The 24,385-nt window shown below is 40.8% G+C and overlaps 1 protein-coding gene across 2 annotated transcripts in view; it reads right to left on the reverse strand.

Annotated features, from left to right (window-relative positions):
• Positions 1-24,385, reverse strand: part of LOC133073477 (kalirin) — a 496,969-nt gene that overhangs the window by 3,989 nt on the left and 468,595 nt on the right. For both annotated transcript variants that reach the window (XM_061166983.1, XM_061166982.1), the window contains exons 32-33: positions 24,136-24,278; positions 21,033-21,135 (exon numbers count right to left, since the gene is read on the reverse strand). In XM_061166983.1, the coding sequence (XP_061022966.1) occupies positions 21,033-21,135; positions 24,136-24,278 (246 nt within the window). The remainder of the gene's footprint in view (positions 1-21,032; positions 21,136-24,135; positions 24,279-24,385) is intronic.

The following is a 24,385-nucleotide window of genomic DNA, read 5'->3' on the forward strand; positions in this document are numbered from 1 at the left end:
TACTTCTGTGGCAGACATAATAAACTGTCTCTTCTAAATTCCTGACTCACGTCATGTTCTGTTAGGCACAGCAGACTGAGCAGTTGACATGTATAATACATGGAACATGGTATGTTCCTGGTTTTTTATTCTTTTTCCCCTTGCCCTTGGTATTTTCAATCAAGTGCATTTCATGCAGTTGATCAGGAGGGAGAAATTATAGGACTTAACAGCATCTGGGCCAAAATGTTACTTTGTGTGTTTCTGCCTGAATCATCCAAATTTTCTGGTTCATGGACTTGGCCAGCAGAAGGCAGTGTACATAGCAGATATGAGAAAGACCTGGGTTCAAATCTCAGCTCTGCCACTTTCTGGATGTGTGACCTTGGGCAGGTTATTTAACTTGTACATTTTCCTCATCTGCAAAAATGAGGATAATGATACTTACCTTGAAGAATTGTGAGGATTGAGTAAGAAATTACATAAAAAATGCCAGGCTCATAGTAGGCATTCAGGAAGAAAAGACAATTGTTACTCTCGGTTGTCTATGTGCTGGATGCTTCCTTATAGTAGCCTTCATGCTTTCCTCCGCCTGTTCAGTTACAGCAGGGGCTTCTAAGGGAAAGGACTGTATGACTCTCATTAGATGGGCAGATTTGTCCTTGGAGGGCACTTCACTGCTCTGTGTTCTTCTGTTACACTCATGGAACTGCAAAGCCCATATTAAATGGTTTAAAAGAGCCTTTCTCCACCTCAAATTTCAAACTAGAGCCCAGACTGGAAATATTCCTTCACCAGAATGGGAAACTGAGATACAGAATAGTACAAATGTTGAATCGTGCAGACAGAAAGACATCATGAATTATGTTTTCAGTTTAGCTCTTTTTCAAAACTGATTTTTGTGACTTTCTTAGTTTTTTCATGCTTCCTACTCTACTTCTGACTTCTAGCCGTGTGTGTGTGCTGCTTATACTGACCCCAGGGCTCCTCATCTGGAATTCGGTGAGGAGGTAACTGGCAAGGAGTGGTTGGCCAAGCAGCTTGGTGAAGAACAAAGAGGCCTCGGGGTGCTGCAGAGACAGGCTCTGCTGTGTCCCCTCCTGAGTGACAGATTGGGAGCCCCCACTTGCAGAACACTATCCCAAAGGAATGAAATTGGCCTCAGCAAGGAAGAGTCACTCCCTCTGTTTTTCATCTTTTCATTTTTCCTTCTGCTTTTGGAGAGAACTGTGAGACTAGGCCAGGTGGGAGAAGCATCCTTGACAATGTTTGTTTCATGTAACTTTTTGTTCCAAGTTCAGAAAAGTTAGAAACTTTCTCTACCGAAAATTATCAGAAACTTTCCATGTCCTTTGAGGGTAGGAGAGGAGGGAGAAGGAGGTAGGGGAGGGAGTGGGGGAGCTATGTGTTGACCTGATGATGAACCTACTGTTAGGAACCTTGCTGCCCATGCAGGGGTGACCCATCCTCTCTACCTGGGGACCCAGTGTTCCCACACTGATCACTTGGGGAACCCCTCCATCTGGAATCATAGGGGGTTAAAACCGAACTTGAACATGCCTGCCTTTTCTCCATCCCACTGTATATCTCTTCGTAAAACCTCTTCATGAACTTGAGCATTTATTTCAAGCTTTTCCTCTCACCTTTCCTATACTTTACTAAACAGCTGAGTTTGGGGAAAAACTCTGATGAACTAACCTACTATTCACCTTCCCTATTTCCCCGCCTGAATTTTCCTCCTCTTCCCTTTCGCTATCCAAGGCTCCTGACCTTCAAAAACCAAACAAAGTTGCCAGTTCCTCAACTAACAACCTTCAGTAACCTTGGCCCATCCTGCAAGTCAGCCCAAATTCACCGTCTGGTCACTTTCTCTCATCTTCAGATGTTGAGGGGAAGTTCATCCCCCTGTTACCTACTAGTCACCTGCTCATCCCTTTGTCTTTGGTTCACACAGAGGTTTGATCCAGAAACCATCTAATAATTGTGACCCTTCCTGTCCTTAAAAATAACATCTACTCTTTTTTTGATTAATAAAAGTAATCTGACTTATCGTGGAGAACTTGGAAAAAGCCACCATCCAGAAATAACCACTACTTACATTTTGGTGTATTTCCTTCATATATACATACATGCATACATATATGTATATATAAGTATCTGTATATATGCATACAGAAGCACACACACACACACACATATACACATCCACATTCCTTTCAGTGTTTAACAGAAGAGTCAGTCTTTCATATTTAGAGGGAAAAGGAAGATCCCAGGCAGGTGGAAAAGAAAAATAACCCCAGGCTGCAGCTCAGGTAGGCTCTCCACCTGTGTCAGCTGTGGCCATGAGCTTTTGGGACACATGGCTTATTGGTTTGCAATGTCATGGACTTGATGGCCAGGGGAAATATCTAAGCTATCCCTGCCTCCCAGACCACGTGAGTGAATCCTTCTTAGAGAGCAACACGGGAAACATAGTCAGAGACACACCAAAATTCATAGGTACACACGAACATAAATTATACACGTAAAAACATATTCAAACAAGTCTTTTCTGAGCCCTCTCTGTGAATGCCCACTCTACCTCAATGCATTGCTGATAATACAGTGTATCACATGTAAGCCTTATTTTTAGTGGGTCTCAGGGTTTAGCTGCTGAGATGAAAACTACCCATGGGAAACAATAGCAAACTGGTAGAAGATGCTTTCTCATAAAGTGCTGATGGAAGGTACTCGAGAGAGTCATTCTAATATCATTCTAATAATGATGAAGATGCCTTCCAGCAACATTCTTCCTGAGGTCAGAAACATCTTTTAGGACAGAGAGATAAGTTTAGAGACACAATGATGTAGCATGTGTTAGACATATACTAACAAAGGTGATTATGATTTGAAGGATCATTATATTTTAGTGAAGATATAATCACACATATCTACCAGAAAATGTGAGAAGAGTAATCTGCAGACAGCAAGCGAGGGGTAGGACCAAGGAGAAGGGGCCAGTTTATCAGGACGCTCTAGGTCCTAGAGAATGTTGCTGTGGTTTGGGAGACATGCTTCTTCTCTTGAAGCTCCCAGGGATAAACTTGATATATTATATAAAAGTCTAAAGGCAGGCTGAGAAAAATGCAGCCACTGTGATAATCCAGTGGAATGTTATTTCAGGAGAAGGACAGAGAATGAAGGAGAGCTGAGATGGCTTAGAGACCAAGCTGCGGATGGGTATCTAGACCATGAGCAGACCTGGGAGGTGGCATATGAGTTTAGTTTCAGTTCTGCTGAGTAGACTACAAAGAGTCATTCAAGAGCAGTTATGTCATAGACAATTGAAAATATGGTGCTGGATCCTAGGGTGAAAAGTAAAGGCTAGAAACAGACATCTTTCAATTCATTGTTAAAGTGCAACTGTATGCACAGTATAATATACATGCTTTGGATGTTGAAGAATAACATTTGACTGTGGGAAACCAATATTGGTGGCTCAGAGGTGGCAGCAGGGGATAAATGTGGAGATATAGTGAGCTTTTCCATGAAGGAGGCATGAGTCAGGCTAGAAGTGAGTGGTGGGTAGGATGTGATTAGGTAAAGTCAGTGGGCATTATGGGAAATGGAAGCAGCAGGAGCAGATCATGACATGAGTGGAGGCAGCTGACTGCCACAGTTTACTATGCACCAGATGCTGTAGTAGACAGTAAAGATAGAAGTATCATTAAAACCAAGCCATGATCATCAAGCAACTCACAATGTAACATGGGAGAGAGACATACAGGTAACCAATTATTTGGTAAGTGCAATTAGGTTGCAACCTACAAATTGCCAATATTTGATCAATCATTTTGGATCCATTCCACAAAAATGGCAGTTTCACATGATTCAATCTAATCTAAGTGTATTTTAGTGTATATAACAGATAAGGGTCTCTAAAGGATCATATATAGAAAGGAAAAATTATATAAATGTCTTTGGAGATGGGACTGTACTTTATTCTAAGTATACATGCTACTGAAGGCATTTAACAGACAAGTGAGATGTTGAAAGAAATGTTTTAGGAAGATGAATTTGATATCAGTAGAAAAGATATGATGCAGGGGCAACATCCCAGAAAGCAGTAGGGGGCGAGATTTAGTAGGCTACTTAAAGAATTTAAATAAAGGGTAAACAGGGCCTGACCAGGGTGATGTGATAGGTATTTCGAGGGAATCATCCTTAGGACTTGGCTGTGGATTGGCTGGCTATCAGGGGATATTGCGCAAAATGGATTGACAGATATAAACCTGGGTGTCTGGAAAATTCTGCTTCTGCCCCAAACAGGGAAGTCAAGCCAGGTTGCTGGTTTGAGAGAAAAAAGAAAATTTTCTGATGCCAAGACTGAAGAAAGTTGACATCAAACTATAAAGACTAACGGTGACAGTGTTCATTGTGTCACCATTTGGTCTTGTGTTTGCTTGTTCATTTCCTGGTTCCACAGGAGAACTGAGAGTTATAAGGTCGGAGACTAGCTTGTTTGGTGTCACTGCTGCATCTCCAGTCTGCAATACTGCCTTGCACATAGTAGGTTTGCAAAAATGTGCTGAGTAAATAAACAGTGAATATGAAACTATATTAGGAGTAAGTCACTTCAGAGATATCATCTTGGAATTTGTGCCATGGACATCAGAATGGAAGCAACAAAAACTATTATTGAAGGTAGGGGAAGATCTAGGGAAGGAAAAATCAAGAGAAGTTCCAGTTCAGCGAACATGAAGCAACAAAGAGGTGTGAAATGGCAGAAGGAAAGGAGGCAGCTGACAATATGAGGGAGAGAAGAGATGTTGAATGTACTAGACGGAAGTGGGTACAAAACATCAGACTCGGAGCATGTGGATAGGTTAACCTGAGACACTCTGAGTCGAGAGAAAGAATGAGAGCATATAAAGAGTTACACATACAGGTGAAGATATGAGTAGTTCTGTAACCATCATGCTAAAACAACTCTCAGTATTTCTTAGGTGCTACCAACAAAGTCCAAATTCCTTTGAATGGTGTCCAGTGTCTGCCATGATTTGACCCAACCAATCATTTCAAGCCTTGTTTCCCACATCTCACCTCACAAAGTCCACACTTCATCAGGCATATTTACTGTGCATGTCCCAAACTTATCCTATATTTTCCTTTCTCCCTTTCCCTGTTCTAGATGTTTGATCCATTTAGAATGACTTTCCTCCCCACTCCCAATACCAGTCCTGCCAAGATAAACTCTACCCACTTGGTAAAATTTAATGCTAACCTTTTCTAATCTTCCCAAACTAGGTAAGTTTGATTTTCTTTTTCATTTCAAGATAAACTCTACCCACTTGGTAAAGTTTAATGCTAACATTCTCTAATCTTCCTAAACTAGGTAAGTTTGACTTTCTTTTTCATTTAAAAATATTTTGCTAATTTATTTTTAAGAAGTTTAATTATTTTTGGCTGTGCAGCACATGGGATCTTAGTTTTCCCATCCAGGATTCGAACCCATGCCTCCTACATTGGAAGTGTAGTATTTTAACTACTGGACCACCCAGGAAGTCCTCTGATTTTCTTCATAATATCTGTTCCCTATTTCTAGATCTCTTTCTTACCCATAATGCCCAACACATTACCTTGTGTTTATTGGGTCTTCATTCATTGATTTAATAAATAGTGACAGAGTCCCTTCTGTGAATCAGTATTTTGTTGGATTTGGTGATGTAGTGGGGGTATAAAACAGATATGTCTCTGCCCTCATGAACTTAACATCTGGTGGAGGAAGCAACTGAGTAACCAAACAAATGCTGAGATAGTCAATAATGGTGATAGGCTCTAAGAAATAACAATACAGAATACTGTGAGAGATGTGACTTGGGGAGAGGAGTTAGTCAGAGGGTCAGGATGGGCTAAGAAGAGAGAGCAAATGGGGTAGACTGTGGCATGAGAGGACTAAGAATTTTCTAGGCAGAAGAAACAAAGGGCCTGAGATGGCAAGAAACCTGACACAAGAAACCTGGCCTTCCTGGAAGGCCAGGAAGATTACGAGGCAGGAAACACGAGGAAAAGTGGCTGCAGTAAGGAGAAGCGGGCCAAGGTCCAGGTCATGCAGCCCTCATAGGGCATACTGACGATTTTGGTATTCATCCTAAGAGCAAACGGATGCTTTCAAAGGGGTTGAAGCCATAGACGTGAACAGCTTACACTTTAAAAAGATCACATTGGCCTCAGAATGGAGAAGAGATTAGCGGAAGGTCAGGGTGAATGGGCACCAATTAGGAGGCTTCTTTCATAGACCATGTGTGACAGTACAGCAGTGTGGACTAGAGTGGATTATACAGACCATCAATAGATGCCAGAAGAGGGCAGAAGCAGTCTTGGAGTCAATAATTAGGATTGAGAAAAGTCGCGTTTCATCTTTACAAATCTCTCCACCAATGTAAATCATAGTCAACAGCACTTCAGCTCTCCAGACCCCTTGGGAAATGTGCCTTCAGGATAACCAAGTGTTCTGGATGACAAAAGGTAAACAGCAACACCAACTTTTTCTCCCCGTTTAAATCTTTTTATGAATAGCTTTACATCTCTGACTTCTTAAAAAGAAAAATAAATTGAACATGGTTTCCCTTTCTGTTGACAATTCCAACATGAGTAATAGTTATGGCATAGGACAAAATATGAAGGATGTCCTAAGACATGCCAGGTTACATACCTTCAGTAAACAGGACCCAATTGCTGGAGTTTTGCTTCCTTTGTCAGCTTTTGCTTTCATAGCTTTTCTGCTTCCTGTTTTGCTATCAGTAGCTCAGCTTTTGTGGCTACTAGTGTCTACATAGAAGTAACTTTCTCTTATGGGCTAAGTAATTAGATGAAAATGATGGTAAGAATTACATATAAAATCAGGATTTGAGAGGCTCTCCTGTGAGCATAGATGCTTAGTTTTGCTATATAAAGATTTTCTACCTGGGTCTTAGATCTGTTTGTCAAACAACTAACCGAGTTCCAAATCCAATGGGCTTATCATCTTTTTTCCTAATACATTTCATTGCTTTAACTGTATTGCCTGTTATATAATATATAAAGTGCAACAGATATATTTTAAAATGTCAAAGTCTTTGTTCTTATTCTTTTAGTAAAACAGGTAAACTTAGGGATTGACAAAAGCCCACATTATGTATAAAGTTTCCTTATTGGTATTCTCTACTATTCTAAGGAGAATAAAATGATGAACTCTATTTTAAAGGACTAAATGTAAGAAATGTCTCATTATATCCCATTATATGAGCCTTTAACTTACAAATGTGTTGCCTTCAAAATTTCAAATTAGATTTAGATGCTTTGCAAGATGCTATAGAGTGAAAAGACTATCCACAGAGTGAAAGCAGATATTTACAATATATATAATCAACAAAGGATTAATATCTAGAATATATAAAGAAGTCCCAAAACTGCATAAGAAAAAAACAAACAAACAGGCAACCCACTAAAAAACTAGGCGTCATGCCCCTGTGACCAACAGGGGCATCGCAGAGGGGGAAATCTAAAGGCCCACTAACATATGGAAAGATCTTCAACTTCATTAATACTTAGGGGACTACAGATTAAAACCATAAGCAAATATTACTACATACCCATCAGATCTGGTTTTATCAAGTATACATGATATGTGGAGCAACAGAAAATCTCACATATACTTATAGGTAGGAGTAGAAACCTGGTATCAGCAGTTTGAAAAATAGATTACGTCATCTGTTAATAGTAAAGTGGAAGATACACATTCACACTATCACCTAGCAATTTCTTTCTCTTTTTTCACCTAGCAATTTCATTCCTAGCTTTATACCCTAGAGAAACTCAAGTACATGTCTTCTACAAGGATACACATACAAGAGTATTCATAGCAGCATTGTTCATAATAGTCCCAAACATCCCATGTGCAAAATGGATAAATAAGTTGTGGTATATTCATACAACAGAATACTATACAACAATGAAAATGAATGAACAACTACACATGTCAGCATGGATGAATTCCATAAAAATAAGTGTTGAGCAAGAGAGGACACACACAGAGAGAATGATTCTAGCCATATAAAACTTTACAACAGACACATTGAAATAATATTCTTTAGGTATACATACATAGAAGGTACAATAATAAAGAAAATAAGGACATTATTATTACGAATGTCAGAAGAATGGTTACCTCTAGGGAAGAGGACAGGGTTGTGACCAGAGAGGGGCACACATGGAGCTTCTGGAAATCTGGCCATGTCCTGCTCTTATGGACTGCATGGTTATTACACATATGTTCACTTTATAATTACCTATTCAAATGTTTAGTAATTTTTATGCATTTTTAGTATACCTACTTTACATTAATAACTTTAAGAAAAAGTTTAATGTAAACCAGATGTATCTGATTAGGAATGCATTTTATCCATAGAAATAAGAGTATAAGTAACCGCTAATCAGACAAGTCTGTAAGTCTCATTTGGTAATAGTGTAAGTCCAATACTGCACATTTGAATAAAAATAACAGAAAATAAGACAGTTGCAATATTATCAGTTAAACAAAATATATATGAGAGAAATATTGAATAAGGATTATTTTAAAGTATCTAATACCAGATTGGAAAAGATAAAAAATATTGAAGATACATAAGGTTGCAAGACTGGAGAAACTGACATACATACTCAGCTGGGGAGAGTATAGATTGGTTCATCTTCTATAGGAGGTGATCTAACAACATCTATCAAAAATTTTAAACACATATTCTACTTCTAAGAAGTTATACTACTAATAAACTCATCACTCACAAGCGTGAAAAACTATGTTTGTGTAAGGATTACAGTCCTGTTTGTAGTGGTAAAAGACTGGAACATCTCAGGCACCCATCGATAGAAGACTAGTTAAACAAATTATGGTCCTCTTAAGTAATGGAATACTGTGTAGCCATCAAAAAGAATGACCCAGCTCTACATGTCCTGCTACGAAATTACCCAGATTTGTTACAAGGAAAAAAGTATAAAACAGTACTTATTGTTTGCTTACTTGTTTAGACATTTTTTAAAAGGAATAAATGTGAGCTTTTATATTTTAAAATAATATCCCAAGAAAAACACCTAAATTTTAAATCATGTGTATGTATTACTGCTTCAAAAGTTCCTTTAAAAAATTTTGAGTACATGTGCTTAAGGAAAAACAGATTTAATTAGATTATAATGAGGAAATATAAGAAAGTTTTGGAAAAAATTCTGAGGGAACTTTTTGATAGTTCCCATCAGAACTAACAGGTCATTTTAAAAAAGCCTGATTCAACATCAAAACAAAATACTTCTTTTGATACAGATGTATCAGTTGTATTGCTCTTTTACAATCTGTCCATTATTAGAATAATTATTCTAGAGTTAAAACTGATACAAAAGAGGAGAAATAGAAGGAAGATAAATTTCAAGGTCAAGCTCAAATTTCACTTCTGGTGTAAAAGCTTCCCTGGTTCCTAGGCTGTTGTTCAAAGTGCCTATACTTTTGTTTAAAACAATGTAGCAAAAGAAAAAAAGAAAAGAAAAAATAAAAAATGTAGCATATTTGTGGTAAGTATATATCTCAGCTAACATTCATTGTACTAGCTTCTCTGATGCTAAGTACAAAAACTGGAACCAAAGAAGTGCTAAGTACAACCATGTCCTTCCATAAATACAAATAACATGTATATAGCCACTATATCTGGCATCATATATAAGACACTTGTGGGTGTGAACTCAGAAAACTCTGGGACAAGGACAGAGGTTGTTCTTATATATTCTGAATCTCCATGGTAAATGGTCATCAGTGAACACTCAATAAAATTCTGTTGAGTAAAATTCAGTATACCTAAATATTTGAAATAATTTTCCATTTTTGTCTCTAGCTAATTTCATTCTTCTCTGTTAAAAGATTTTCCTGCTTGATCAGGAGTTAATGGTAGTGCCTACTTCAGTCAGTTCAGTTCAGTTGCTCAGTTGTGTCCGACTCTTTTGAGACCCCATGGACTGCAGCACGCCAGGCTACTTATTTGCCTCCTAAATGCATAACCAATCCAGTGGTTTGGACTTTATATGCCCCCGTTAGAAGTACTGTTTTAAATCTAATGTTAGAGAACATATGCCTAAAATATTTTTCTTTGAGCAGTTTTCAATACATTTTCATGGATTCAATAAAGGTGCTTAATATCTTGTGTGTAAAGAGGCATAGAAACTGTGACTGTTCTTGTTTTGGGGGGTTGCAGGGTGAAGTGGGATGGGGAGATGAGTTAGACTCTGTATTACAGATTTCAGATTCTACGATTTGAAATAAATTCCTTGAATAAACTCTTCCCCACTTCTCATCCCCTCATATTCTTCCTCCTCCTCCTCCTCCTCCTCACCTGTTATTATAGCAGTTTTCCCTTTTTTTAAATAACAATTTTCCTTTGATATTCTTGTTTTATGAGACAGAAGTAATATTTGGGGGCTATGTGACTACTTCCTGATCTTTTCTCTTTGTCTGGAATGTCTACCTGCCATGAAGGCAACCTTCCCTAACTGAAACTCTACTGACTGCAACTACAGCTCAAAGGTGATAGTGGTGGAAATTCTAACATTCTGGTTTGGAATCATTATGAATCAAGAAGCTAAAAACTGAGGCACTACCTTCAAGAACTCCCAAGTTATCTTTTTAAAAGATCTGCTGAATTCTTTTAAAATAAAAGCTGCAAAAAAAAAAAAAAAAAAAAAAAGAAAGAAAAAAAAAAAGCTGTAATAGTGTCAGTCACAGATACACACACATGTAGTTGCAGTGCATTCCAAATATCTCCAATTTGACTATATTTAGGTTCACATCAACACAAAAGAGAAAGGTTTAAGCAGGCCACCTAGGTGCTTTGTCTGTTTTGTTCACTGCCATAACTTCTTTGTCTAGAATAGCACCTACCAAACAGTAGGAGCTCAATAAATGCTTGATAAGTTAATAAATGAGATTAAAAGATAACACGCATCAAGATAATGAGGAAAAGAAAAGGTAATGAATTTTTAACATCCTCTAGTGCTCACCAAGTCAGACTATCGTCTATGTGTAAGCAACAGCAAAGAGTCTTGAATGAAACTTTCTAAATCCCATTCCTGCAACTGAAAGGAAACCAGCTAGCAGGAGACATAAAAGGGACAGAAAAACACAGAGCCTGTTTTTTTTTTTTTTTTCTATTTTTTGCTTCTTCATAAACTTCAGAGTGGAGTATAACCCCTTGCATATGACACAGAGAGCAATGCATATGGGTGCATTCAGTCAACACCCCATAACCAGCATCAGCAGGGCCCATGCAGATTTAGAATTGCTCTTCTGAACTCCTAACCAATGTCTATATGTCGCTGCAATTAGTAGCTTCAAGTAGAACCAATTAGAGCATTAATAATGATGATAATAATAATGATGATTGGCAATGAACATTTTGAACTTAGAAAACTCAACTCTAATATGGGGAGGCTGAAAAGTTGAGTATCAACTCTGAACAAGCCAGTGACTACTCCAATACAACCAGGGCCAGATCTGAGTGGAATATGGCAACAGAAGATCAGAAAGACTGATTAGTAGAAGGAAGGGTCTGGTTGAAACTAGGGAGTGGACACATGGAATGGGTCTAGTCTTCACAGATATGCATCTTCCAGCACTTGTCTCAATAGGAAGAGCTATCAGAGCAGAAGTAGGCTGCTCCTCTCAGCAGGCATTTGCTATTTGTTGCCCTGGGCCAAAGTCCCGTCCTTGGGGTTTTTTCCTAGTGGCAAGCCACCACAAAGGACAGGCCATCTTGTTTCTCTAGACAAGGCTCTGCTTTCTGGCAACAGGATCATATCATCTCACCCCAATGCCACAAAAGCAAAGATCTTCCTATGCCCATCCTGTGTCCACTATATCCCACTAGTCATGACAGATAGGTGGGCAGTAGCCATTAGCAGTAAGGCAGTGAAGCTAAGCTTCCAGGCAGGTAAAACCCACACAAGCATTTTCAATTTACGGTCAAGATCACAAAAAAGGGTAATATTTATCCACTTATCTATATCAAGACTCCCATGTTAGGGGAGAAAACACATCACATTTGACAGCACAGCACAAATGGGGAAAGGAAGTTCAGCTAGAGCACAACCACCACCTCAAAGCCTCGTTCACCCACCCCATCCACTCTAATCTCACTGCTTTGACTCTAGATGTTCATTTCATTTCAAGACTTCTGCTTGAAATTTCTAAGAGTTCACTTTCACTCCTACCAGGAGAGCTTGCCTCCAGATATCAGAACTTCTAGTGTCATCATCCCCTAGTCACCCAGGAGCACAACATTTTAAGAACAATATTTCCCAAAGCCTGTTTCCCTCTTACCAGTAGCTTTAAGAAGGTAGATTCAGTCATCTTGTTCTGCACTAAAAGAACTTTTTAACTCAGAAGGAAAAAGGGTGAATGATATGCCAAGAGGTCTGTGCAGAACAATCCAGTAAAACCCTCACCCTGAGAGCTGCCACTTCTCTCTCTGCCTCCAATCTCCGAGCTGGCCCTGCCCTCGACCTGTGCCATCTCCCAGTCTTGTATCCCTTCTCCCCAGTGTGTCCGACCGGCAGTGTACTCACTTGAGGCTTGTTTGCCTTGGACTGTTGCCAGCTAATCCACTTTAACATCTTGGCTTGATCTCAAATTTGCTTTCTGCTTCCACCAAACTTTTTACAAATAGAATTTAAGTTTGTGCTGGGTGGCAGCAGGGTTGAACTTGTTCTGAAGACTCACGCTCCCACACTGCTTGGAGGCAGGGATCAGCCTCACCACAGTGCTTACTGCCCAAGCTCTCAGAATCCGAAAGGGAATTTGCCTACAGTGGCTTGAAGACTCTGGGGCAAAATTGCACTCCCAACAAGGCAATGAATCACAAGTACTTAGTATCAAACAGTCTGTGGTAGGCATTAACACTTGATAAGTTATCTTTCCCCTTTGCAGTCTGGAGACAACTTAAAGAACCACTTTGTAATTTACTTTGTGTTGCTGTTGATTTGCTGGGACTGGGCAGGGAGGTACAGAGACAGCTGGAAAAGAAGCCAGTAACAATAGTGTTTCTTTTTGCTACAAAGTTTTAGAAGCTGAACTATCAGTTACTACAAAAGTACTATGCTTTTGATTCCATTTAACAGGCAGGAGAGTGACTTGGGCTAGAATCTGAGGTCTGCCATGAACTGGCTTTGTGATTCTGTGCAAATCACCTTGTTCCCTTTAAACAGGATGGAAACAGAGGGCAAGAGGATATCTCGGGCTCCATTCTTCCCCGAGTGTCTGTTTTCAAACTCCAGACTCACCTGGAGTCATATCTGGCCTCTGGCCAGCCCTATAGCTATCACACAGAGATCTAATCTACTGACAAATCACCTTTTGCAATTTCCTTATTTCTGGATCAAATATTTGCACAATACCACCACTGGAAACCAAGAAATTTGTGGGCGTGGTGCTCTGTGATCTGCCTGTGTACTGCAAACTGCTACTCAGTCATGGTGGGTTACGAAGATTATTTGCTTTTTAGATGATTAGTAACATTTATGAAGTCTCAGTTTAGGTGTCAGATGCATCTACCTCAAAGGAGGAGTACAACTGTATATCTTTTAAAGGTATTTATTTAAGAGTTAGAAAATGCTCTGTTACTAGATGGGAGGCAACACAAACCTCTCCCTCTAAAGAAACAGTTTAGGGCCTTGAGATAAAGGGCAGAGTAAGAGAAGTGGTGAGGACTCTCCTGGAGACCCATTACATTTTTTCTTTCTAGCTTTTAGCATTGTGCATTTAATAGGCTGGACCTACCTCCAGGAGGTGGGTCATCTGCTCAGGCCCCGTGGCTAAATGTCACACGCTGTCACAATCTCATTCTGGAGACTCAAACTTGGGTGAACCATCTTGATCATTTTCGTTTTTGTTTGTTTCTTAATGAAGATCAATAACTTTATTTTTGTATTTTTATTATTTCACACATTTATTTTTTAAGATCAAGTACTTCCTTATGTATGCATTGAGTTGTCTATTAAATTCTTTTGAATACATTTTTAGTAGACCTGTATTAAACTGTCTTATTTAGCTATATCTGAAAGAAAATTCAAACAAAACCAACAAACCAACCAAAAAAACATATGAAACAATGGTCTTTCTCCAACTAGAAAATGTACCAGTGGCCTCTCTGTGTTCTCTCAAATACCAAATCATATGCTGTAATGTATTTTATAATATCTCTATTAGCTATTGCTTTATTTATTTACATCTTCTATATTAACACAGATAAAGGAGTTTTAAAAAGTATGTCTTTCTTTTATAATTTTATTTAATCTAATAAAACTAAAAGAGCAGCAACAAAATAGAGGTCATTCACCCAAATATATCATGAAATTCTGTATATTATACACACAAAAAAAATCTAGGGATATGGCTCATAACACATTATTCCCTTTATAACAAGTTATATCCTGCTGGTGTATTGCATCATCTTGATTTTTTTTTTTTAAGTATTTTCTAAGTGAAAAATATTACAGTGTGTGAACTGATAGGATTTTTATTAGTCTTGACACTGTTGAGTATCCACATTTAGAGATATTTGGTTTTTATCCTTAGTGGGAAAAGCCAGTGATCTGTAGGCCTTTAAAATTCCAGTCACCTACAGTCACCTGGACAGTCTCCTCTGCTTCACATCCTCTTTTGTACAGGATCTTGGCTAGTCCTTCAAAATCCCAGGAAGCTGAAATCACTGCCTTCACTGTACAGACTTGGAGACGTAGGCATGGAATGATTAAGTGACCCATTCAAGGTCCTGCCACTGTAAGCAATCAGGGACTGAATGCGTGCCTGATCCCCCAAGCCATCCTCGTCCTCTGAGCAGCAGATGCCTTTGCAGCCCACTCAGACCCTCTTTCCTGCCCCAGCTCTTTGCATGATGATGGCTGCTAACAGCTCACAGCTGCCACAAAAGGCCAGCCCTTTGCCTCAAGGTAGGGCAGATTCTGGGTGCAATTCACACTCCAGCTCCAGGATGGATGAGGCTGAGCTGGACTCCAGCTGAAGTCACGTGCACATTTGCTTTAGCTCCTTCTACACTGGGCTCTGTTTCCTGCCCCTTTCCCTGAAGGGGCACCAATAAATTCCATGCACAGGAATCCCAGTCTCAGGTTTTGCTTTTAGGGAACTGGAACCAGTATGCTTTCCTTCCTCCCAAGAAGCCCTATATCCGGCCTCATTCTCTGGAGAATTTTTCTACTTAGAAGCCCATTTATTTATTTTTTAAGATATTAGTTTATTTTATTTGTCTGGGATCTTTCTTTAGTTGTGGCATGGGAACTCTCAGTTGTGGCATGTGGGAGCTTCTTCGGCAACCAGGGATTGAACCTTGGCCCCCTCCATTTTAAAAGCACAGAATCTTAGCCACTGGACCACCATGGAAGTTTCCCTATGAGGCCACTTAAATGGGGATTCTATTTTTCTCTCCCCCTATCAACAATAATCCCTACAAGGAAACTAACTTCTTACATTTAAGGCAAGTTCTTCCAATTACAGCATTAGCCCATGTTTTCTTACAAGAAAAACCTAGGAGCCTTTTTTTATCTCTTGTTAGTAGCAGAAGACTAGAATGCCATTCTTTCTCTTTCTGGTTATTTACCTTTCCTCCCTATATAGGAAAGCAAGCCAAAGGAGGGCTTGTTTCATTCATTGCTGCCCTCTCAGCATGGAGATCCACACCTGCTATGTAGCAGAGCGTGAACAGAGAGCACAGCAGAGCATAACAGAGCATGAATGAAGAGAGATGAAACAGGCCAGTGCAAGGGTTGGGCCCTCACCAATGTACCAACGTGGGGGCTAGACCCTCTCTGACTACAGCCCTTGCACCTAGTGGCTTGTTCTGTGCTCCCAGAGTACATGTGTCAGGATCACCAGGTTCTGATAAACCAGGTGAGGCTCGTTAGTAAAGAAGTTCTTTCCCAGAAGGCTTCTGCAGCCAGGCTGCCCTGCTCCTTGTTAGTGGTATTGTGTTACTGCAGTGAGTGACCTTGTAGGAATCCTTTGTCCCCTTAGTTAGGCCCTTACCATCTCTAAACAGAACATTTCCTCCCAAATGGTAGAACAAAGTTTTGGTCATAACTCATTACACTGATTTGACAGTGGAGAGTTTAAACACTTCTGAGTTGTATTCTGAAATCTCCAGGCTTCTCTAGGCATTTCCCTGTCCCCCTTTAGCACATAATGTCATTATCAGCCCACCTTGTAACTTAGATCACATTTGCTTGTTTTTGAAATCCCTCATTCAATCCCTCATCCCAGTCAGCCCTGGGATGTCTCAGCAGTGTTTTTCTGTTATAATTTTTGCAGGGAATAGCACTTGCAGCTCAATTTCCTGTCTCCAGCCAGCCTGAACATGTCTAGAAATTCACAGTGAATTTTGGATGGAGAGCACCCTTCCTAGGAGGGGTTTGTAATGTTCAATTCAATAAGCACTTAATGAGTATCTCTGGCGTGCCTAGTCTAAACAACATATACATGCATAGAGACTGTCACTGCCCAGCTGGCTACTTCTGTACCATTAGTTGGTAATTATTTGGCAGATACCCATCTTGTTCAATGACAAGACACTTCTTTGCTACTACCTTATTACTCAGCCTTGCTTGACTAGAATTCTATGATTCTGGATTTCCCTGAAATATGGTTGCAAACCTCTATAACCTAATACTTATATAAGCAAAAGGGTCTTATAGTCATGTCCAGAGTAACATGAGCATATTCTGGACAGAATAGGAAGGGGCTCAGACCCAGAGCTCTATGGACAAAGTAAGCACATCCATTTGTCTTCAGGGAAATGACACTTTTACACGGGACAAGGATAAAGTAGAACCTAATTATGCAGACCCATTTGAGAGCTGAACAAAAACAACTTTGGGGAAAACTATTCATATCATTTACTGAGGCATCCATGTTAGCTTTGTCAGAATTTAATGCAGAATTAAGAATACTAGAGTGATTCCTCATCAAGGGAGGACATACCACAAGCAATTCCAGCTTCTCTGTTATAGAGGAAAATGGAGGTGTTCCCTTTCCTAAAAAGAAGAGTCAGATAAGGATAGACCCAAGTTTCAAAACCTGAGTGGGAAGTGAGGAAGGGCCAGGTGTTGGTCTTTTGTTGGTCTTCTGTTCTCAGTCTTGGCTCTATAGCCAGAATTTGGATGAAGTCACAAAAAGTATGTTTATCCAATAATGCTGGGGAATGCATCTGATACACTGGGCAGAATAATTCTATATTCCAAACATGCTGGAATATGGATGGAATTAAACAAGAGAACATCTAATAGATATTAAATAGTCCAACACTCGGGTTACTAAGTCACCTGCCCAACTAAGAGCAGGCCACAAAAACAGGCAAGGAGATTTCATGAGTCAGCATTGTACATCCTACTATACAGGGTAAAACATCTTAGGGAGGAGGGCAGGCATAGTTGCTCTAGAACAAGAAGCTGAATTTGCATCGGTTAGTTCACATCTAATGTACTATATGTCACTCTGGAGGCCCCATTTTATATAGATCATTAGATACTAGAGTAAATCCGAGGAAGGCAACCAGGATATGGAAAGGTCTGAAAATATATTAATACAAACAATAGCTGGAGAAACTGAGAACTTCTAAAAAGGAAGATTAATAGAAAGACAAGTCAACTGTCTTCAAATATCTAAAGCTTTAGGGATTACCACTGGCCAAAGGTAATACAATTTGAGGATTAAAATGAAATACCTGAGAATAATGGATCATAACCCATTAGATAATCCATTAGATAGCATTGGCTCTTGGTTTATTTTAGATTCTAAGGCCTAGCAATGGAAAGTGGAGTAAAGTTGTTCTATTTATAGACAAGCAAACTGAAGCCATGTCCCTTTAGTTCTAACATTGAAAAAATTTTTTAATATTTAATGAACCATGGACCTGGAAGGCAGAACTCTATTCAAGAACTTCCAAAGATCTTTAATCTGCTAAATAATCAACTACTCTTATTCACAGTATCTAGATTTCTATTTCCTTTCTAATAAAGATAAAAAGTTAACCTTTACTGAGTATCTAATAGGTAACAACTAAATATATTTTACTTAACCTTCCCAAAGACTCAGTGAGATGGGTATTATCTTTGTTTTATAGATTGGGAGATTAAGGTGCAATAACTCATGCAACGTGACACAAAGGGCAAGTGTCAGAGCTGGAATTTGAACCCAAGTGCGTCCAAACTCCTTCCACCCTACCCAACATACAAAGGACACATAAAGTGATTGCAGAGGTGTCTTAGGGTCCCACAGTTCTTGAAGGCCATCCGTCCTGGCCCTTTGATGGTTATGTTTACCATCTATCCAGCCTACAGTTCTACTATTCTCATTCCTCTGGATTAGAAGAAAAAGACTGGGGCTTTTCTAGAAACTCACCGTTAAAATAACCCTGATTTCTGTGAGGTATCTCTGCCTCATCCCTTCCCCACAGTCACCTTGCCTGCCCTCCTGTTGAATATGACTCAGCCTACCTGAATTAATCCATTTTCTCTTTCTCTTCTTCAGAGTCTATTCAGCTGACTCCTTGGAAACCAATGAAGACTAGTTTCTTGGTCTTGTGGTATAGTTAGGGGGAAAATTTAACACTGTTGATAACATCTATGAATTCAAAGATACCAATAAATAGTTTCTCTGATGAAGGGCAGTGCAGGTCAAGGGGACACATGGCTGTCCCAATCTCACTGCTTAGTGTTAGAAGAGTAAGAACATTCTAATCACAGTGCATGGTCGCAGACAGGCCCTCCCTTTATTTGACTCTTTCTAAGTGATTTTCCAGGTTTCGTGTCGGAACACAGACTCTCTCTTCATTTTCCAACCTACTGCTCATATTTCCCAAAGGCTGAGAAGGTAACCAGGAGTTGACAAGTCCTCCAGCTGAACAAAGCTTTTTGCTTGAAGTAAGGAAACTTCTAGGTTTCTTTAGCATATTTATAAATACACTATTTGTATGTTTGGCTGCTTTCAGACCACCTGTTTTAGCTTCTTCTTTGTGCTAGAGTGCCCTGCCTGCTCTGTTCATTCCCCAAGTACTTCCTGAGCATCCCTGTGTGCTACATGCTGAGGGGACAGCCGTGAAACAGACAGACATAACCCCTGCCCTCATCAGGGCTTAAGAGCCTGGCTATAGAGACATACATGAAACGAAAATTACACAAATAAGGATTCACACTCAACAAAGAGCCCACATGTCTCTACAGTATCCAGCACAGAGCTTGGCACGTGGTGGGTGCTTTTTCACGAGTATGTGACTTGAATTTTTGTAGAATGTGCAGAAGGTCCCACTAGCTGAGTTCATCTTAGCACTGGGAGCTCAAAGCTTTGACTTTTAGAGTGAGGGGAAAACATGACAGTGAATCAGGGAGACCTGGGTTCTGGTTTCTGCTTTTCTACTCACTGCTAGGATTTTCTTAGGTGAGTCACTCAGATTTTCTGGCATCAGTTTCCTCACTTGTGAATAATGTGTAAGTACCAGGGTCCCTCATTAATAAAGAAACGGCTGCTGTCAGAAGTGGTCTACTCTAACTGCAATCATTCCACTAGAAGACAAGGAAAGGCTGGAGTTGAGCCTTCCTAAGACAACTGTCTCTGTCCGAGGTGTCTAAAGTCCACGGGGAAGACAAAGTAGCAGCCTGAAGGGAGGCATCCCCTGGACCATGACCACGGAACTAACATGGGAAACATGAACTTCACTTACCACCCACTGACTACTTAAAAATAAATACTTTCATTTATAGGATTCTCTAGGTTATATTTCTAAACAAACAATCAGAAGAGAAAGGGAAGTACAGAAATAGTTTTCTTTGTATATTTAACAAGTAGAAAAATCCAATTTTCCATATACTCTGATAGTCAAAAATGAAAGCAGGATGTCAAATAGAGTTGATTACCCTGCATGTCCTTGAACACTAGTCTAGAGCATGATTTTGCACCATGATCTTAGGAAGTTTCCAGGAAGAAAAAAATTTTTGGAAAAATCCTAATGAATGCAGATTATCTTAAAAAAAAAAAAAAAGGCCCCTAACTTAGAAAACTAAAATGAAGTCAGGACATAGCATGTTGCCTGAGGCTGGAAGACTAAGGCCAAAATACTCAGTCTAGAAACTTGGGTCAATTGGCCTTTGAAAACCCTTACCTTTATTAATAAAATCCCTAGTATTCAGAAAAGGATCATCTCATACTCTTTTGACCTTGAGGTAAACAGATGAGAGAAGGGTCAGAGACAGAACCTTCCCCTGCTCCTGATGCACATTCAGACTGCTGAACTCCTCCCGAGGCTTGAGCAAACACTCCGAGTCTCTGCTACATTCTCCTTTCTTCGGCTCCTCATCAGAGTTCCTTTTACTTACTTGCTCCAAAACGTAAGAGAGCAAGTGACCAGGTTTTCTCCTGAGACAACTACATCCTCCACATTGCTTCAAACATCACTTCCTGGTCCTCTGCCCCTCAGGAACTGAGCCCTAGTACTCTGGCCAGAGAAGGGCATCATTTTCACCAGAGCACCTTCAGACAGGAGGCCCTTTCTAGCTGGCATCTTTGTGTCCATTTCCAAAGTCACTGGTCTTGGTCTAACTTAGGGATGAGCCAGTCACAGCCACTAAGGTCTCTGGAAACTATCTCAGCCTCAGCTTCCTGAGTTCCAGCCTCCCAGAAAGCACAGCCTAATAAGTGCCACTGGGGCATTTCAGGAGAGGAAACCCAGACTCGCTCTTCACTCTCACCAGTACTAATAAACTTTTATGACATGAGAGGTCTGGCTGGCCCCCTCAATCTTCTGTCCCCTCAGACAAGATCTCAACGCTGTAACATATCTCCTCCAGCCCTCCAGCTCTTTCCCCTTTGGCCATCACAAAGACCACTGGCTACTGAGGTCAGGCTCCGCCATGGGAGAAATTCCTCTATGGGTAATTCTCCAGGAGTGGTTAAGCCAATAAGAAGTCTTGGGGGAAGGAAGGTTGGGGCACTGTCCTACCTTGTCACTGTCCACTGTGTTCTGGGAGGTCCTAGAGGCAATGGAGATGGTGTCTGGCTGGCTGCTCCCATCCCCCTGGCTGTCAACATCCTCCACTCCATCCCTGCAGGAAGAAGAGAAAAACAACAGGGGTGGGGGTGGGGGGAACAACTGTGGGTTTAGAGCACACAAGGATTTCCAGCTGGTCTGGCAGAGCAGAGCCTTAGCACTTTTTAGCAGGGATTTATCTAAAATTATCCCACTAAAGGAAGCAGTCCCATGTGATTTCAATGATGTCACTTCTTGCGCTTAGCAAATACAAAATCACTATGTTGATAACTGAACACAAAATGATCCTCTATAACTCTTCTGGCCCATGGTACAGAGGGGGCAGCTATTTATTTATTTTCACTAGGAATGGGTTTATAATAGGCAGTAGGAAGAAGCAAGTCCTGCTTAGAACCTAGGCTTCTCTCCAACTGTCTGGGTCAGCTGCAACAATCCCAGGGTTCAGGGCATTCAAATAGATTTTATGCATGCTATAACAGGATAGGGGTGGTTTACAGCTGGCTTATAAAGAGAACAGAACTGAGAAGAATTATTTTGACCTGTGCTTCTCTTGCTCAAGAAAATTGGGTGGGATATTTTCTCCAGGTGAGATGATCCTTGGGAAGGTCCTTATGTTGGACCCTCAACTGCTGCATCTGGAGGAAGAGTTTATTGCCTTCATTTTGGTGTGTCTTATTGATCGCATGCTTATTTATGATGACTTCTTATTAACATAGAAAGCCAAGGCATCTTCTCAAAGAGGACAGTCAGAGATTCTGCAGCAGCTCTGAAGACAGCTGTGCTCCTGAGTGTCTGACAGGACAGTCTCCCGAGTATACTCCTGGCCTTTGGACCCCCTCCTAGGCCCCTGGACCATACAGCTATTTCATTCACATGCTCCCTCAACTCTCCTGCTTTACAACTGGGTCCCAATCCTATACTGAATAGAAAGGCTGGGCCAAGGGGGATTAGATATCTGGCAACTGGTGAAAGCCAAAGGGTCCAAGTCGGGAAAAACTGGAGGTGTGGGCCAGGGGTTGGATAAATCGGCACAGGAAATGACAGCACTTCCTACAGGGATCTATGTGAAAGTCATACCCCTGGAAAAATATGGCCTTAGGGGAAATGGGAACTCACTGCTACTCCACGGGCAACATTTATTGAAGCTGTCTCATCAAAGTCCACACAATTACAATCTAGAGTGTGGGAGTACATGGACATGTGTGTGCATGTGTGTGCATACATGTGATGCATATGTACATACACAGAGAGTGCTAATCATAAAAAGTTTCTCCCACCCAGAATAATTCTAAGTCAACTGTTCTCTCACCACCATTTGTGGGCTTGGGAAATGCCAACTTATTTTAATAATATAAGCCACACGTTCGTAGGAAGGAAAATCTGCTGTAAAAAAAATATGATGCATTTCAAAACCAAAAATAAAGGACATTTAGATCATCTGTTATTTTAGATATCTGGAACACTGCTCCCCACCATTTGTAGATAGTTCTGAACTGGCTGTACTTTCTGCTTCCTACTATTCTGGCCCATTGCATGACCTTCTGGTCCACTCCAGATGAAGCTAGTTCTGGGGGAGGTGAGGACCCTAGCCAGGAGGGTACGTAGTATTCCCCAAGCCAACCCATCGCTCTGTAAACTCTGTCCCCATATACAGGGAGCCAAGCTAGTGAAATAACACAATGCCTGGCTGTTCTCTGCAGAGTCCACCAAGGTTTCTCACTATCTCATCACCTGACAACGACCAAAGAAAGGCATGAGGCATTTCCAAGGTATGTCCATCCCATGTTCTAGAAACGCTCAAATTCTCCTACTAGAGGAGAAAGGGGCTCTTTCACAGAGTAACCCTGGGCAACCTCGCCTGAATATCCTTTCCCATCAAGGTCCTGGACCTTCAGTTCCTTATAACTGTTTTTCATTCTCTCTTTTTTATTGAAGTAAGGACTTGCTACAGAAGGATCTGTCTCTAGTACTAAACTAATTGTGCCCCTTACCCTGACAGAGGTAACTGAAATGAAAATAACCCCTCCCCACCACAGTCATAACTGTTCTTTCAGCACCTAGAAGGGGCCTTATCCTGGCCATGCATGTCCTGGGGCTCCTGCCCCTGGGGGAATCTCTCTCTACCTTAGCCATACCCTTCTTTTGACTACCACCTCCCTTGGTGGCTCCCTGGCCTGTGTATGCTGGCTGGTACCAAAGGGTCAACTAAATCTTCTGAATTTATTCCATTCATGAATAGGAGAGGAGAGGACAGCCTGTTATCACCAACATCCATAACCTCCAGAACTCTGTTTTTAGTTTTTTTTTTGAGTTTTCCAAAACTGACATGAAGTTCTTCTATGCTTTCTTTTAAAGTGTCCTCCAAAGAGTCATGTAAGTGACTGTCACGAGGAGACTTGAGAAAGAAATACTTAAGCAGTCACCCACTGGTATAGGGAAAACTGGGATTCAGAAGGACCCAGAGAGATGAAGATATTAAAAAAAAACAGTCATCTTCTGCCCAATTACAATGCTTACCTCAAATGAAAGAAGGTGAGGACTTGGCAGGGGTGGGGGTGTAGAGTAAGAGCTGCAGTAACACCGTACCCCTGCCTATCACGGTCCTTTGGCTGTCTAGCCAGTCCAGAGAGCCCTCCCCTTAGCCACCTCCCTCCCAAAGCCTTCCCCATTACACTTCACTCTAGTGCCCATCACAAGTCCTCTCTCCTTGATGCCTGCAGCATTTCCTGTCCCTACCGGTGGTCCTGGCTCTTCTTGTTTAATTATCCCATGTGTGAGACATGGCTGTCAGATGGTTCTTGAGGGAACAGACTCCCTTTTATATTCCTGGGGCACCCAGCACAGTGTCTATTTAGAGGACAGGTGCTCACTGAAGCTTTGCTGAGTATAATTGACAGTGATGGGTAAGGTGCTTAAAGAATAGGTGACTCCTCTTAGGTAGAATTCAGTGGGGTGTCACAGAGAGGGGTGCACCACCCCCACAGAAGCAAAGGCTCACCCCACCCCCGCTCCCTGAAGCCTGTGAAGCTGTGCTGGGGGCAGAGACCCTGGTTACCTCTTACTATTGTTCCTCTGTTTGGCTGGTGTTTTGGGGAGCTGAATTGGCTCCTTCAAAGCTCCTTTCAGGTGAATGATCCTTTCTTGAATCACCTCTCGAATGTTCTTGATCCACTCCTGCTTGGTTTCTATGTTGGAGGCCTGGAGTGCCACAGGGAGAGATAGTAAGAACCTCATTTCCCTTCAGTCCACTGAAACAGTTCTCAACCCTTCTCTTGCAGACTTAATCTATCATTGGTCAAGGATAC

This window comes from Dama dama, chromosome 19 (genome assembly GCF_033118175.1).
Source record: "Dama dama isolate Ldn47 chromosome 19, ASM3311817v1, whole genome shotgun sequence".
In the NCBI taxonomy this organism is placed as follows: domain Eukaryota; kingdom Metazoa; phylum Chordata; class Mammalia; order Artiodactyla; family Cervidae; genus Dama; species Dama dama.